General features: G+C 41.5%; 1 protein-coding gene across 5 annotated transcripts in view; it reads left to right on the plus strand.

The window, feature by feature from the left end:
- Positions 1–16,261, plus strand: part of CAB39L (calcium binding protein 39 like) — a 66,043-nt gene that overhangs the window by 16,701 nt on the left and 33,081 nt on the right. For 2 of the 5 annotated variants that reach the window (XM_026848465.1, XM_026848474.1), the window contains exons 2-3: positions 2,708–2,931; positions 11,804–11,952. In XM_026848465.1, coding sequence (XP_026704266.1) covers positions 11,851–11,952 — 102 coding nt within the window. In that variant the 5' untranslated portion in view covers positions 2,708–2,931; positions 11,804–11,850. Of the gene's footprint in view, positions 1–2,501; positions 2,973–3,285; positions 3,405–11,803; positions 11,953–16,261 lie in introns of those variants that run through there. The other 3 variants (XM_026848484.1, XM_026848494.1, XM_026848457.1) reach the window with 3 other exon arrangements.

The raw sequence follows: 16,261 nt of genomic DNA on the forward strand, positions 1-16,261 counted from the left end.
TGGGCAGGCGTGTTTCTTGCTCTCCTGGTGTGTAGAGGGCTCCTATTGAAGCCCAAAAGTATTTCCTCAAGTAGAAGACTGGTAGACTTGAACTGTAATTGAATGCATATTCAATTTATTCATCAGAACCAGGAAAACAGGGATATTTAGTCCAAAACAGAGGATGGTAATTTTCTTGATAAATTTCTTATGCTTCCAAAGGGCTGCTTACTCAGAATGGTCTGTGAATACTCCAGGGAACTCAATGATACACAGATTATCCAGTGGGGCCCCTTAATGTGCAACTAAAACAGCTTTTTAACGATTATTCAGTCTTTTTTGTGATTATTCAACTGCAAGGTAGTACCCACCAATGTTGAACTCCGTGGGGCAACAAAGGGGTTTACCTGTTGAAGTGGTGGTGGATACACTATGGAAAGGGTATAATTTCTCTCATTAGAGTTAGAGGGGAAAAAAAGTTATTCTCTCAAAAACACACAGTGGAAGTTAATGACATAGTATACTTAGATTTTTGTGTTGCCTTAGGAAAAGCCGGTACCTTCAGCAGTAGCCCAAGGGCAGAGCTTTTATCGTTTGACTTTCACTATGACGTTTACCCAAAGGCTGTGGTATCTGATAAAAAAGGACCGACCCCGGAGTGGGTGTAAGGTACTGCAGGGCGCAGTGCCCCCTCCCTCTCCCCAGTGAGCTGGGCAAAGCAAGGTGCCCATGAAATGGTGCCTGGTGCTGGATTTTCCCAAGTCCTTCATGTCATGAAATGTCAGCCTGTGCTGGTTGTCCACCTGCCCACCAAGCTTCATGGAGAAAGATGCTGCTTTGCAGGGTGCCTCACCCCTCTCCAAGCTTGGCATCCACAGTGTCCCTCATCGAGCTTTCTCTGGAGGTGGCCTAGAGAGGAAACCTGGTCAGGGGTGTCTAGCGTGAAGCCTTTAATTCTGTGCTGGAGGCATATTTCACTATGGGTCTGGAGCAGAAATTGCCACTTGGTGTCACTTGTTGCAGCGCTTTTGGGTGCAGCAGGAGCAGCACTAGTGCCTGTTCCCAGTACTGTTCAAGGCAGTCCAAAACCATGGGGCTGAGCTGTCTTGATGATCTGAAAGGTAAAGCGTAAGCACAAACGGCAGCGTGCTTTACAGATAAGTCAGGAGCATAAATCTGCTGATCTGAGGTCGGCTCCGCACCTCCTGTGCAAACGCAGAAGCAAATTCAGGGAGGTTAAGGGAGCAGGAACTGCTTCTGCCTCGGAGCCCGGGAGGTACGGGAGCAACGGAAGCTGGGCAGGCTGCTAGTTCTTGGCTCTTCAAAGTGAGAATCTGGGATACTTTGCCTTGGTTAGGAGCTGAGGTTGATAGCAAAGGATGTTAGCCGTTTAAAAGGTGGCTGGCATCCGTACTCTTCAAATGAGGTTTCTCATGCTTTTTTGGTTACCTCTAGTGTAGAGCTCTGAATAGCTACTGCAGGTGAGTCCTAAATTAAGATCTGTAGTGCTGGTATGTGGCAGAGGCTGAGATTATCTCCCCAAGCAAACATTGTAGTATACAGAATTATTGATAATAATGTGAGACTTTGGCTGGGCTTTGCCCTAAGGAAGAGGGGCTGGGAGGTGAAATCTCCCTCTGAGCTGGTGAGCTCAACATATGTATAGGCTGGGGTTTTATTCTTGCTGGGGCTTGGCTGAGATCTGGGTGAGGTTGGGATTTACATCCCATCTTGCAGTGCCCGCGGTGGCTGGTAAAGCATCCGCCTTTCCCTGCTCTCAGGGCCTGTTAGATAGTAGGGGGAGTGGGGGGTGGAGGGAAAGGCACTTGCCATTCATTCCCTTTGGGAATATGTGGTGCTTGCTGAGCAATAGCTGCCAAGAGAGAAAAGTGAAGCATTAAAATTTCCTTTAATTGCCTTTTGCTATATTTGTGTCCTTGATAATAGCTGGTAGTACTTGTTTCAGAATAATAGTATGATTTTTTTTTCCCCATCGCATTAGCTTTTGAAAACATACTTTAGGCTCATGTTTTTCTTCAGTGGGATTTAAATTTTGCTTAAAGTATACTGCAGGTTTGTTGTTTGTTGTTTTTTTTTTTTTTTTCCTCTTCCATTATTATTGTGGAAAAGTATTATAGTCAGGCAGGAAGCAGTTTAACTTTGGCTTCTCTGAGCAGGACTCTGCTGAAAGATGTGGTATGTGAGCATGTTGATTTTATTATTGTCTTGTAATAGCAACCCGCTCTTGGGCTCCCTTATTTGCATTCTCAGCAGGACAGCAAGGTGAATAATTTAATTCCAGCAGCCTCTGCCACGTGATGGTGCGAGGACCCGTCAGCGATGCTTCCCCTGTGCCGACAGACTTTGGAGGGGAATGGAAACTTACAGAAGTGATGCGAAATCCTCGCATCTCCTCCCTTAACCCTGGAAAAATCTGTCGGCGGAGCGATCGCTTCTTCCTTCGCTTTTCCACGCGTTCCTCTGACGTGGAGTTTGGGGGGTGGGGGTGGGGGGGGTGAGCCTGCGAGCAAGACGAGTGAGGGAGTGGGAAGCGGGGAGGGCAGTGGGGGAAAATGCACACCCAGCCGCTGAGCTAGTTGGAGCAGGAACGACGAGGAGCCGGAGCGAGGCCGGGAGTCCGGCCGCAGGCACTGGGGAGTGGAAATTTACAGCTGCTTGTGAGCGCCTGTGCGTGTTCAAGCGATCCTTTCTGCTAACGCTTTTCCAGAGGCTGACGGTCGCTCGGCAGAAGAAGAGCGGGAGGCCGAGTTGAGGAATCCCTTGTCTCTGCCACGTGTCAATAATCGGCGGGGGGGAGAAAGCGGAATCAAATGGAAGATAACTAAAGGCGGCTGCCGGCGGCGTGGCCTGCGGGGCGGCGGCAGCGCTGTCTTCAGCACCTGGCCATGGGGCTGCATGGGGCCGCCTAGGACCCCCACCTTTCCGCACGCAGTAAGTGTCAGCTCAGATGATGTCCTCCCCGTGACAGAAAGTTAAGTGATTTAATAAAACTTTTCTTTTTTTTCCAGTTAGCACCAGCCTTCTTGCAATAAACGGCTTGCCTGCTTGTTCTCGATAGTTACGCTGTTAGCTTTTTATAGCTCTGTAAACTGTGTTACCAGGAGTGGCTTTTTAAAGCAGGCAACCCTAAACAATACTCCTGTTACATAAGGCGCTGGCTCTGCGACCAAGCGCTCTGTGTCCATGGAATATCTCTGGAAATGGCCTTATTTACAGTGTAGTTTCCAAAAATAAAATATCTGCAATATATCATTTCTCTTGCTCCTCTCCGCTGACTGCCTGCAGCTGCGGACTGGCTCTTGAGATGCAGAGGAATGAGAGCGCGGCCACTTGCATAAGGCATCGGGAAACAGTCAGAGATGAAGGGAAGATGAGCGTGCGTGAGAACTGTCACAAGGAACGGTGTATGTAAATTAACCATCTCGTTATTTATAGTCAATAGGTCTTGTCGACCTGAAATGCCAATTCTGTGCAATGGGCTATTCATGGAGTTGTTATCAGGCAGAACTTTCATTGAGCTTAAGGGAAGTTGTTTTTGTTTTGTTTGGTTTTTTTTTTTTCTGAGCAAAGAATCTTTCTTGGGCTAATATTAGTAATAAAGTGAAATTGCTGCTATAGAAAATTATTTTAATGTGTTGTGAAGCTATTGAAAGTAACACATCAGGCTTGCTAAGAAATGTGGTCAAGTAAATGCTGTGTAGAGAGGTAACTTTCAGTAATAGTGAGCAAAGAGCAAAAATAGTATTCATGTTCCTCACTAATGGGTTTAGAAGAAGTCCTATTCCCTCTTGGCTGCTGCCTATGTTATTTAAATTATATTACCAGTTTCCATTATTTCTATAGTTATTACTACTAGAAATGGAAATTTAACTTCTTTTCCCTTTTACTTAAGTAAATGAAAAGCTATTAAGGGTTGTTCTGTTAGAACTGTGTCTATTTCAGAGACATTAGTTAAGAGACCTCTTTCTGCATGACTGAGCTTGTGAGAGTTTTGCTGTGGACTACAGCTAGGCATGGAATTGAATTCTTAATTTTTTAGGATTGAAAGACCTCCATGGTGACAAATGGAAATAGGGATCCCAGATATTTTTGACTCCTAAATCCTGCAAATTCAGTGACTGTAAAACTGCTGCTTTCTTATCTTTCTAGTTTTATTCAACATAACGTAATAACCCACTACTTCTGTCTAGTTCATTTAGCATGGGTGGGAGAGCCTGTATAATCCTGTGATACAGAGATGATGGATGCCAGTGTGAGTATGGTGCCACAGGATGCCGCTTCTGCATGGGGTTAGAATCTGAACGCTACCTGGCATTGCAGTGTGCAAATGCTGTTTTGTAATAAGTATAATAATAATAATATAATTGTGGCAGCACAGGACTTGCTGTATAAAAGGGCTTTAGGCAGCAAAGTCAAACACTCGGAGAGTTCCTGTTTTTAATTCTGATATTTATCTGTGCCAATGTACCCTGTGCTCTGTACCCTACTCAGGATACTTACATGAAGTTTATATCATCACGCATTTACATTGCCTTTGTCATCATCACTGCCTCATTCTGAGTTTGGCTGGTGAACACCTGAGCCTGTAGCATTCACTCCAGCAGCCTCATGTCTCTAACCTCCTTCCATTCCCTTCTTCCCCTCTTGTGCTGGTAGAGCTCTTTGTAAGACTGTGGGGAGAACCTGACTGGAAACCCATGTGACCTTTTTTCCCCCACCAGGCTATTTTTTGTTAATCTGGGTTGTTCCCTGACCTGGCTCACCAAATGGCCCTGCAAACAGCTGTACCCATGCCAACAGAGGCTGTAGGAATGTGAATAGATGTGGAGCGGGGTGGCACAGTCATGGAACAAAGCATGTATCAAACTGTGGCCTCAGTGACCAGATAGGTATTTGGTGTTTCATTTTATCCCCTGTGTTTGCTGAAAGACTATGTAGGCTTTTTGGGTTTTATTGAATGGGCATTCAAGCACTCAATTAAAAATAGTATTATTAATTTCTTTGTGTGCTTCCATGGAGCTACACCACAGCACTTTAGTCAAGTGTCACCATGGATGCCTTCAGTTTCATGACAGTGTTGAACAACTATGTGAGATTATTCTCATTCGGTAGAGGTGATCAGATTAAGGGCAGAGCTGCCTACTTATTTTCCATGTCTGATCTTCAGGGTTCTTGCCAGCCGCTAAAAAAAGACGTTTGTGGCAATGGTAGGCATTACTGCAGTGTTTTGTGTGTTCAGGTGAAGTTTCAACCACTGTTCACCTTCATTCCAGGTAATGCAACAAGTAGCCAACAGCAAGGTTTATGATGAGTAAATTCTTGAGGTTTTGGAATAATTTTGTTGCCAAGCAGAGATGGCATTCATTGACCCTAACCATAAAACTGATCCTCTCTTTTGTTAATATGTTATCTCATTAGCGATGTACTTTCCAAAATCTGCAACTTGTTTTAGATTTGCAGAGGTTGCTTGTTGTGTAGCCTTCGTAACTTCTGTCTATCGAATGAAATATACATTGTGTGAGAGAACTGCATGGGGGAGGATGGTTTGGACTTCTCCAGGTGATCATCACGCATGGGGGCTTCCATCCCCTGGTTTGAGTGCATGATTCTGGAATTGTTGCAGTTGTTGCAACTTTCCCAAATTATTGCAGGAGGGAGAAATGAGGAGGGAATAAAGTGTCTCCTTCTATTATGTAGTGACTGAATTAGGCAAAATTATGAAGAAAGTGTGCTAATTCAGGCCCCAAATATATGGGTTTTAGGCACACTAGAGTGAATGGAAAATGAAGGTCTTTTTTTCCATTCAAGATGCTCTTACCCAATATGAGTTACTGGAATGTTTTGATTGTGAACAGTAAGTTGAGGAAGGTTAGGAACTAAGATAAGACAGATGTCTGATACTTGAAGGGAAGGAAATTTTTTTGCTCATCCATTTTTGAAGTCCAAATTGCTTGTCTGGAGGAATGTCTGTGAACAGTGCTTGGGTGGACTCACGTGCTCTCTCCCACTCTTGCCTTTGTGCACAGAAGGAAGCATTTGTTACCAAGCTGCTTAACTGAGTCACTTCATAGTGGGATGGGCCGGTGAATAGAGTGATGTTGCCATCTGCATTTTTCCTTCATTGAGCTTAAGAGATCAGTTGTAATCTTTTGAGAAAGTATATGATTAAGAACAAAGAAAGTGGGGAGAGTGCCTATAAGCAGAACTAGATTTTTAACTGTACTTTATAGTTGTATTAAAGACCTCAAGTTGCATTATTTTATTTTTTTTTAGTACATTCTCTTTGTGAGTAGATAAACTGGCAGAATTGATATTTTGAAGACTGATAAAGCATAGGCTTTGGTGTCAAATGATCTAGGTTTCATTCCTGATACAGCCACCGATTTTTTTGTGACCATGGGTAAGTCTTCTAGTCTTTCTGTGCTTCAGCTTCTCCCTTTGCAGAGGGGGCAGAGTAACAGCAGTATATAGGTTTTTTTGGAAGTCTGTTTTCCATCTTGGTTAAATGTTTGCAGAGCTGGAGGTCTCTGAGGGAAGGCAGGCCCTGAGTATGAAGGGATGTTATGTTACCTTTGACAGGCTATTGAATACCCTAAATCTTGTAAACCTCATCCACCTCTGGATTCAACTCACTGCTTTAGCCTGTGTGATATTTTTTTCCTTTTTTTTTTTTTTTTTTCCTGACTGAAACAGAAACAGCCAAACATTTAGAAAGTTGTGCTTTAAAATTGCCTTTTGGTGTTTTTGTCACTTACCTAAAATAAAATCAGTCCCATTTTTTTTTTCTCCCAAACAAACATGGAATTATATTCCCTGAAAGTATTTTTGTGAAAGTAGGGCTCGTAAAATGTGCTGGAGAATCCGGCTCTGGCGGCTAAAACGTCCTGTTCATACTGATGGCAACAGCAAGCTTTGGAAACCACTGTTCCTGCTACAGCACTGCCAGGGCGTTCCCTGTGTGACCAGGAGAGACAACCTCTGAGCCTGGGAGTCAGTCCAGCGAGATACAGCTGTTTCTTTCCTCAGTCTCATAAGCTCCTCACAAGAGCACTGGTGAAATATAACATCATCACAACTAAATGTTTCAGAAGTTGGCTAGTCCCCCGTTATGAATTCAGGAGTGTCCACAATGCGTTTCTGATGTTATAAAAACATATGCTGTTGAATAACCATTAGATGGAAAAGTTTTCCTAGAAAGTAGGAAAGAAAGGGGCTTATTCAGCCCTGTCCCTTGCTGCCAGACAGCAGTGTCAAAAATGTATGAACAGATGCTCTGTAGAGTGCCTAGTAGAGTAGGTAATTTCAAAATCTCAAAGCTCCAGTGGTTGAAAACCTTTACATTTTCAGCTTAAGTTTATTCATTGGCAGTTTATAGCTGATTTGTTCTGCATAAATAAAGTGTTATTGTTATTTGAGCTGAAATAACTTCTTTGTCTTCTCTGTATTTTTATTCTAAGCTTACCAAGGCAAGCACTTTTAGCTTCCTAGACATGTTGGTCTTCTTGTTTTTCTGGCCAGCCTAGGATCCTTCTCTACATCCGTTCTTATCTATTGATTTTACTTGACTGCAGGTGTTCAGGATTGTGTACAATGTTCTGTATGAAGTTCCATCAAGACTTTGTATTTCTACTTGTAATTACTTCCTTAATTCATCACAGATTTGTGCCTGTCTTTCTCCTGTCTTTAAAATACGGGTGTAGTCACCAGTTATCTGTTATTTCTCATGGTAAGTCCTCAGCTTGTTGCAGATATTCATAGAATCATAGAGCGGTTTGGGTTGGAAGGGACCTTTAAAGGTCATCTAGTCCAACCCCCTACCATAAGCAGAGGTGTCTTCAACTAGATCAGGTTGCTTAGATCTTCATCCAACCTGACCTTGAATGTTTCCAGGGATGGGGCATCTACAAACTCTCTGTCTCTTCTGCCATTCAGCATTAGCTGGTACTTTCCAGTCTTAAATTTTATCCCACTTTTATTATCTCAGTCCTTGAGGCAATTTAGTTTCTCAGGTAATGATATTCCAGTTCTCTTCTGTGTTGAGAATATCTTCCTATTTTGAGGCACCACAGTTTTGGGGCAGGCTCTTAATTCCTATGCCTCTCTAATATGATCCTGTCCCCAAGTTGCTCTTACCTTCTCAGACAAGTCTCCCTCTACATGATAGTTTTCCTTTGACTAGGTTGTGGGGTTTTTTTTTCCTATTGTATTCAATTTACTCTATTTCCATTGTAGATGCATGGGTTCTGCTGTGTTTTCTCTGTCTAAAAATATATTCATGAGGGATTTTAGTATGAGGTACCTTTGGTAAGCCTGTGTTGCATTCTCTTCAGTTGTCACTCATCTTTGTGTTTCAGTTATGTTTAGACAGGTTTCTTGACAAAATGAACCTTATGTGGTCACACTGTTCGTCTCTCATCCTATTTATCTTCCCATGGTAACTTTTGAACTTACTGGCTGATTTCAACCAACCTTGACAGAGGGCTAGATGCCTGGAAAATACCAATTTCCAGAAAATAGACTGAAAAGATGTGATGAAAGGAATAGGGCATTTAAACCAAATTTGTCCCCGAATGAAGAGAAGACCTTCCAAGTAAAGCTTAGAGAGCAGAGAGGTGATACAAGGAGGAGGACAGGGCAGAAATGCCCAGCTGTGTTAAGAACTTTAGCAAGAGCTCATGCTTTCTTTGATGATAGAGTATCTAGTCATGAGGAGCAAAGCTGGAGAAGAGGAGCTCATGTTTTGCCGTGTGCCTTATGGAATAGCTGGCCATAAGACTAAGGAGTATGACTCCCAGATATCAGCAAAGGGATTTTATCCCTGTTTGCTTCTACCTGTAATTGTGAGTAGCACGTGCCCCTCAGGAGATTTCTGTATGGAGAAGCGAAAGGGACCATAACCTGCAGTTGCCAGTATGTATTTTCGAAAGTGATGGATCATCTTTTGCCAGATTCTGAGGGATTAAAAAAAGTGTCTCGAAAGGGGTAAATCCAAAAATGTTCTTCAATGCACATTGGGGGTTCTTCCCCTTTTTTCTCTCAGTGTCCCTCCCCTTGCATACAGCAGGTGCTTTGCCTTGTAAGACTGATAAATGAAGTGAAGCAGACTTGTCTCTGTTCATCAGAGGGATGAACTAAACAGTCTCTTGAGTCCCTTCCTGTCCTATTATCAGTGGTTTTGCTGTTGCAGTTAGGACACTGGTAGGGTATGAAGTGAAATGGTATTTTACCACTGAGCAGTGCAGTCATTGGTGACTTGGTGGTAAGACTGGAACCATACAGTGGAAAAGTGCTGGCCTGGTTGTTGGAGTTTTATGGCAAAAGTAATGATTATTGAAATTCAAACACCATACTCTAGACAGCTATGTAAGTTACTTTTGGGGAGGAAAATGTGTTTATAATTTATAATCAACATTTCAGTTAGAAATGTGGACTTCATTTCTTTTAAAATCTCAGAACATCTTGCTCATGAGTACTTCAATTTGAAAATTAAATTATTTCCCCCTTTGTTTTTCCTTGTGTGGAGACTTCTCAAAGGAGAAAAGGCAGGGATAGCTTCAGCAATCTGAATAAACCTACCCCACCTTGGATGGAAATACTTATTTTCTGAAATGCAACGTGCCTGTTAAGCTCCTGCTTTCAGACTCTCTTTCTTGCACCTTCACATCCTCATGCCTCATCTTCATGAATGATAAAAACATGCAGAATCAGGTCCTTCTCAAAGTGTGTTGTGAATTACTAATCTTCTAATTGCAGCATGTGGAGAATTATGGGGTGCTTGGTGCTTGCTATCAGTGTTTAAATAAATATATTGTATAATACCGGCAACCCAGTCTTTTCCAGTGCTTGTATGTAGCTGAACGTGCCCAAATGAGTTAGTAGTTAGTGTACCCGGTCTTCAGTCTTGTGCATTGTCAGGTTGAGGTGTGAGTCTGCTATATTGCTGGTCAGATGGTGCTACCAAAGCTTGCAGTTGTGAGCTCCATGGGAGCAGGATTCTGCAGCTGAGATCTCAGCCACGAAGTGAAGGTTACATAGCCAAAACTGCAGAAATAACAATGAGTTTGACCTGAACCATGAGGAGCTTGAAAATGGAAATCCAAAAGAGGTGAACTTTCCGATGCTGAACATGAAAATATTCCTGTAAAACTGATTTAGCAACAAATGAGAAACTATATACAATTTCACCTGCTCTGGACACTATAAAGGAACTTTTGGTTTAAATAAGACATTTAAAAGTATTTCCTGCATGTAATAGAAACTGTTCTTGTAAAGATAATCTGCAAAAATGTTTTTAATAAGATGTTAGGACAGAGTCTTTATAGATACTTTTTAAAATTTTTGATTTTTTTAAAGTACTCTATGGTTTGAATTTTGTACTTCGCTGTTTTATATGGTTGCTATTTTTAGTTGTAATAGAATGTATATCTAATCCGGGTATTAATTCCATAGGGTATTTGGGGATTAGTAACACATGGATGTATGGCACAAATGGGGTCATACTTCCTGATGGACTCTGTAGTGTGTCAGTAGTAACAACGAAACATGAGAGGAGTGGGTTCTTCCAGATGACTGGGAAAACATTACACTGTTCTCTTTTCTTCTTCATACTGTGTGTCTTGTGCTCATTTAATTCTCTCCTTTAAAAATCTCTTGTCTAAAGCTTTTTTTAAATTGTAAAAGTTGAAGAATAATCAGGAGTTTGAACTGGTTTGTGGTGTATATTTATGTTTTCATGACTAATTTTCCAAATGTGTGTGGGGAGGGATGGCGATGGTGGTATTCTGTTGTGAAAGGAGATGAAAGTTTGAGACTATTTTTGCTTCTTCTTTTTTTTTTTTTTTTTTTTTTTTTTTTTTCTTCATTATTGTTCAAACTGGAATGCAGTCCATAATGCTGCTGGGCTTTCCCTGTAAAGTGGTACTGCCTTAACCAGAGCATATTCCTCTTTGTAGTCTGTCCATTTTCTTGAGTACATCTTTGTATTGGACCCTCAGCAAAACCCATGGGAAATCATAACTTAATGCTATGTAGGATTAGAAACTAAGCTACTTGGTTTCTTTCATGTGACATGTTATTTGCCTTTCTAACCATACAGAGGAAGAATGTTTTTAATTAAACAAACAAAACCATTTTCTCTAAAATGCTCTCTTTCATTTAAATGTCATGAAAACATTTGTGTCCATATTTGGGCCTGATCTCCTGTTCCTTATTTAATTCAGGCAATGTTTTACACATGTGAGATCTGACCCACAGGTTTCTTGAAGTCTGTCAGACTTAGGGGATACCTTAAATTGCTTCCTCTTCAGCTTTAGGCTGAAAAAGAAAAGCAGCTGAAGAAGAAGGAGTGATGGCAGAGAAGCTGGGACCTTATCTTGTGATGCTCTAAACAAAGGATGCTTTTGGTATGCTGGTGTCTACAGTTATCTGCATCATGATAAAACCAGTGAAGTTTGGTAGAAACCGCTATTAGAAATCTAGTGAAGTTTGCCAGATATGCAGTGTTCAAAATATATTGGACACAGGCATAAACTTGCTGGAGCAAGCTTACCTGTCAGGGTCTTTAGGACGCATGCAGCTCCTGTGCAGGTGCTGAGTAGTTGCTTTCCATGTGCTAATGGTGGCTTGTGAATTCTGGATGAACTTGCAGTAACTGTACATGAGGAATTTTACTGCTCTAATGAGTAGCTGAAGCAAAATATAGTGCCTGAGGCATAACCTTCTCTTGTTCATAATGTCTTTGTGTGGTTTTATTGCATTTTCGTATAAACCTTAAAAGCTATTTTTGTTTCTCGTTTGATTGAAGGCAGTCCTCTTCTGTCCTGAAGGAAGAAATCCGGGTGAAGAAAAAACATGCCTTTGTTTAGTAAATCGCACAAAAATCCTGCCGAGATTGTGAAAATTCTGAAAGAAAACATGGCCATATTGGAAAAGCAAGAAAAAAAGACTGACAAGGTATGGGGTGATGTTGTAGAAGACCAATAAGGTTTTTATGCTGGAGAAACAGTAGAATAAAGGGAATAAAATTGTGTTCGCTCATTGCCCTGATCCTGCAAGAACTTGCACATGTAAGTAGCTTTGTGTTTGAACAGTTCTGCAGAAATCAGGGGGCTTTTGCATAAGTAAATTAAAACAGATCTGGGGGTCAAGCAGAAAATGTTGAGATCCAGGAGCCTCAGCCAAAACAAAGGGTGATCTACTACTTCAAATAGTAACACATCTAACAAAACAGCTTGGAAGGCTATTTGAAAACTATTTTACCATTAATTGTTTTAGCAGGATAACAAATGAGACTGCCAATTAATGTGTAGGTACACACAGAGCAAAACTTGCTTCTGTTGAACACTGTAGACATAAACCAGCAAACCTGTATGTATTCAGATGTATATAAACAATACCTCACTCTATTGGCCCTTTCCGATCTTCTGGGTGCTAGTGCTTCCTGAATGAGCAGTGCTACTCATATTCTAATTATAGTGCTAGGTTTTTGCTAACACTATTGCTCTCCTCTAACTCTGTGACACAGACCTGTGTTATTTTTGCCATTCTCCCAGTGACCAGTTGAGAAGATGCACCCCAGCATACAAAATGCCCCCAATTAGGAATTTGTGCTTACATAAAATCCAAATTTTGTTTTTTTCATCTGAGACTCTGACCCTCTATATTGTTAGTGCAGTAGGAGTATATGATTTTAAGTATCAACAAACAAATTTTAGGTTAAAACTGAATGTCAGTGGAAAGAGAAATAGCTGATACATGATATTAACACAATTTCCATGCAGCTGATGTTTGTGTGTGCATGTGGTGCTTCCCCCACCTTGTGCAAGAGCCTGTATTAAAATGAACCCAACCCAAAAGGCAGGCATGGAGCCCTTCGTGCCCTTAGTGAAATCGTTCTGAAACTTTTTGGTTCAAAGCAAGTAGCTCAGAGTGTGTTAATTATGTAAGATCGGTCACACGGATTTCAGGGAGGCCTCTGGTATTTGATGTCTCATGCTGAAATACCTTCAGTTAACTGAAAAGCACTGAGAGAATTTGACTCTGAACTAAAACTTAAAATAAGTAACTAAATAAACCAACAGAATCTGCCCTCCCCTGCTGAATTCATCCTTCGGAGCCTGATTAAAGAAGACATTCAAAGCAGAGGCTCTAGACTCGAGTTTCTTTTTGATTTGCTTTGTAGCATGACTCCTCTGCGTTGTGGTTTTGAGGATTTTTGGCTTTGAGCTGGTTTGTTTATTTGGGTGTCAGTGACAAAGGAGGAGAAATTCAGACTGATAAAATCAAGAACTCAATGTAAATTTTTCATAAAAGTCAGAACAGCTGGTGTGTGTTTTCCTCACACAGCAAAATACATGGGAGCGTTCCCCTGGCGTATTAGGATGGAAACAGCTTGTGAATTTAATGACAACGCTTATTTTACAGGAGGAAATTGTTTTTCAGTGTTTTCTGCCATACTTTATCACTGTGGGATGGAGGCTGTTCCTGGGGTGAATGTGTGTGATCTGGGGAGAGGAGGGAGGGGGGATAAGGCAGGCACTTCAGCAGCAAGGCAGAAAGGGAAGAGAGCAGCCTTTTTTTTGGATGGTATTTACACATATGCTTTATGTGGCTTGTTGACTCAGGACTTTGCACTGCGATGTAGAGGAAGCACATAGGGCTTCCTCACAAGAGAAGATATGAGACTCTTCAGTAAAGTGTTGTACTGAGGTGTTCTGAAATAAATACCGATTAAAGAAAATAGATGAATTCATTCTCCCGAGTTTAGGGAAGTAAATCATAAGGAATATTTTTATTACTGTGACAACAAGAAACTTCAAAAAATGGCAGGAAAAATAACTCTTGCAGAAACAATTACCGCATCACATCTCTTACTATCATATAGGTTTGTGGGCTTAGTAAAACAATTTTTAAGTGTTGTTTGCATTTTGAATCGGAGAAGAAAAGATGATGGGGAGACTTTCAGTGCGCATAGGTCTTCAAAACTTACTTGGTAATACTAATGAATAGCATCTTGTCTTTCCATGAGTATGATAAGAGAAATTTAACTGAAAACAAAAGCAAAGAAAAACAAAGTACAGTGCTGTGCTCTGTGCTTTTCGTAACCTGTCAATGTTTTAAATTTACCGTCAATTTGATTTCCAAATGGAGATGAAATGTGTCAAACTTTCATAAAAGGGCCCAGAGGTCTGGCTCCTGCATGAGACCCTGGCTGTCCCAGAGCTGGTTTTGGACCCTGTGGACCTATGAATGCAGAAGCTTGGTAATCAGGACTCTGATTTTTCAGATTTCTGTCTCCTTCCATGTGAGCTGGGGAGGTGCTGTTTTGCCTCACCATAAAACCAAGGTTCATAGGTCTTCTGGGGTACAGCTCCACAGCAACCCTGATTTTGCTCGCGTGCAGAATAGCTTCCAACTAGGACTTGCCTCAGATGCTTAAACAAGAAGATTTATCCTGTGACAATTGAGCTGTTATTGTAGCACAGCCAGTGTGGTATGTGGGCTGAGACAGCTAAAAGCTGCTAATACAGCCGGAATTGGCAGAGAAGTGTGGCAAAGCCTAAATTAACTGCAGGGCCAGTGGAGAACCTCCTTGTTTCCTTTCCCAGCTGAAAAATCGTAGGTATAAGGTAAGATGCCCTGGGCAGCTCAGGGGGCGTGAGGTTGGACAGGGAGAGGCTTGATGCTTCTAATACAACTTTTTGCAACTTTCAACAGGAGCCATCTGTGCATCGGAAAGAACTGGTTTTAGATAATGCAGAAAATTTCGTGCCTACCAAGCTATGCAGTATGCAGGTAGAGGGAGCCTTACAGCAGATCAGTTAAGACTTTCTGAGTAATGGGAAGAGGGGGGAGAACACAACTTGATACACAGGATGCAGGGAAGCCACTTGTAAGTATAAAGGCAATTGTACATCTTTTCCAAAACACATTTCCATGTACACGCATAACGTACAGAAGTTTGCACACTTTCTTAATGATGCTTCTTGTTCGTCACAGAATAGGACCCGTTCAGACTTTAACTGAACTCTATTGACTGTGCTAGCATCCATCTTCTTAGATAAGGGTTGAATTTGACCCAGTTTCCCCATGTGTCTGTCTTTTTTTTTTTTTTTTTTAAAAAAAACCCAACCTATTTGTGTAGTGTTGCCCTAATGCTTTTTAAACATTCTCAACTGAAAAATTGGCTAGGTTGAATGTTTGGTTCTTACTTTTATTTTATGGGTGGTTTTTTTGGGTGTTTGCTTGCTTGCATGGACGTATGTGTCCTTAAGGCTTTGACATTTTCTCAGCTACATTCTGATGGTTGAGAAGTGCATGGCTCCTATTCTTCTGAAGTGCTCTTTCCAATACCTTGCTTTTAAATTTTTTTTAAAATAGCATCTATTTTAAAGAAGGTATTGCAGCACTGGCATATCTAATGTAACAAATCGGGAGATTTAAGTAGAGTAAGTGGACTAAAGCCTTCTTTATCAACTGTCCTCCTCTCTTTCAACATCTGAAATAAATAAGGTATTCTTGTGGCATGTGCAATTGCTGACATCCTATTCAGGCTTTGATGTGGAAAAGAGCAATTAATTTATTACAGAATTCTATAAATGCCATAAAAAATTAATCTCGGTCATGTAGAAACAAAACTGTGCTTGAATTCAGTGAGAAATACCCTTTCTTGAATTAACTAGAAAAGTAGGGGGGTATTTAAATATCTAGGAAATAAAACCTTCAGCGCTTTAGACTGTCTTCCTTTTTTCTGGCATGAACTTCTGTAGTGTTCTGAGGATGCACGCAAATAGGGAGCAAGAGAGGAGAAACCCTGTTATCAAGTGGAGACAGATCTGTTGAACCTGAGGAAGAATGGACAGCATGTGACATGCTGGTCATACTGCTTCATTTATTACTGATATGCTGCTATGCCTTTTGTTGATGGGTGTCATAAAAGAATATTAATAGAAAGGATGCCTGGCCCATCTCACACAAAAAAAGGGGGTTGACATCCCAATTCGTTAAAGTCTTGTGCGAAGCCACTGAGTCTGGTCATCACAAAGCAGTGCAGGTAGCATCCAGCATGTCACCGAAGGATCTCCTTGAACACATCACCCTTTCAGTGGTAACCAAACACCTTCGGGTGGGGCACTGGTGACTCAGTGCCATCTGCGGTGACTACAGGTTTGGTAACATTTCCTGAACCCGCCCTGCAGCAAAACTCTTCAGAGTGTCACAGGCTTTTAATTTAGTACAGCAAATGGATATGGGGCGGGGGGTG

The sequence above is a fragment of the Athene cunicularia genome (assembly GCF_003259725.1).
Source record: "Athene cunicularia isolate RWA chromosome 1 unlocalized genomic scaffold, athCun1 chr1_part1, whole genome shotgun sequence".
NCBI classification, from domain to species: Eukaryota; Metazoa; Chordata; class Aves; order Strigiformes; family Strigidae; genus Athene; species Athene cunicularia.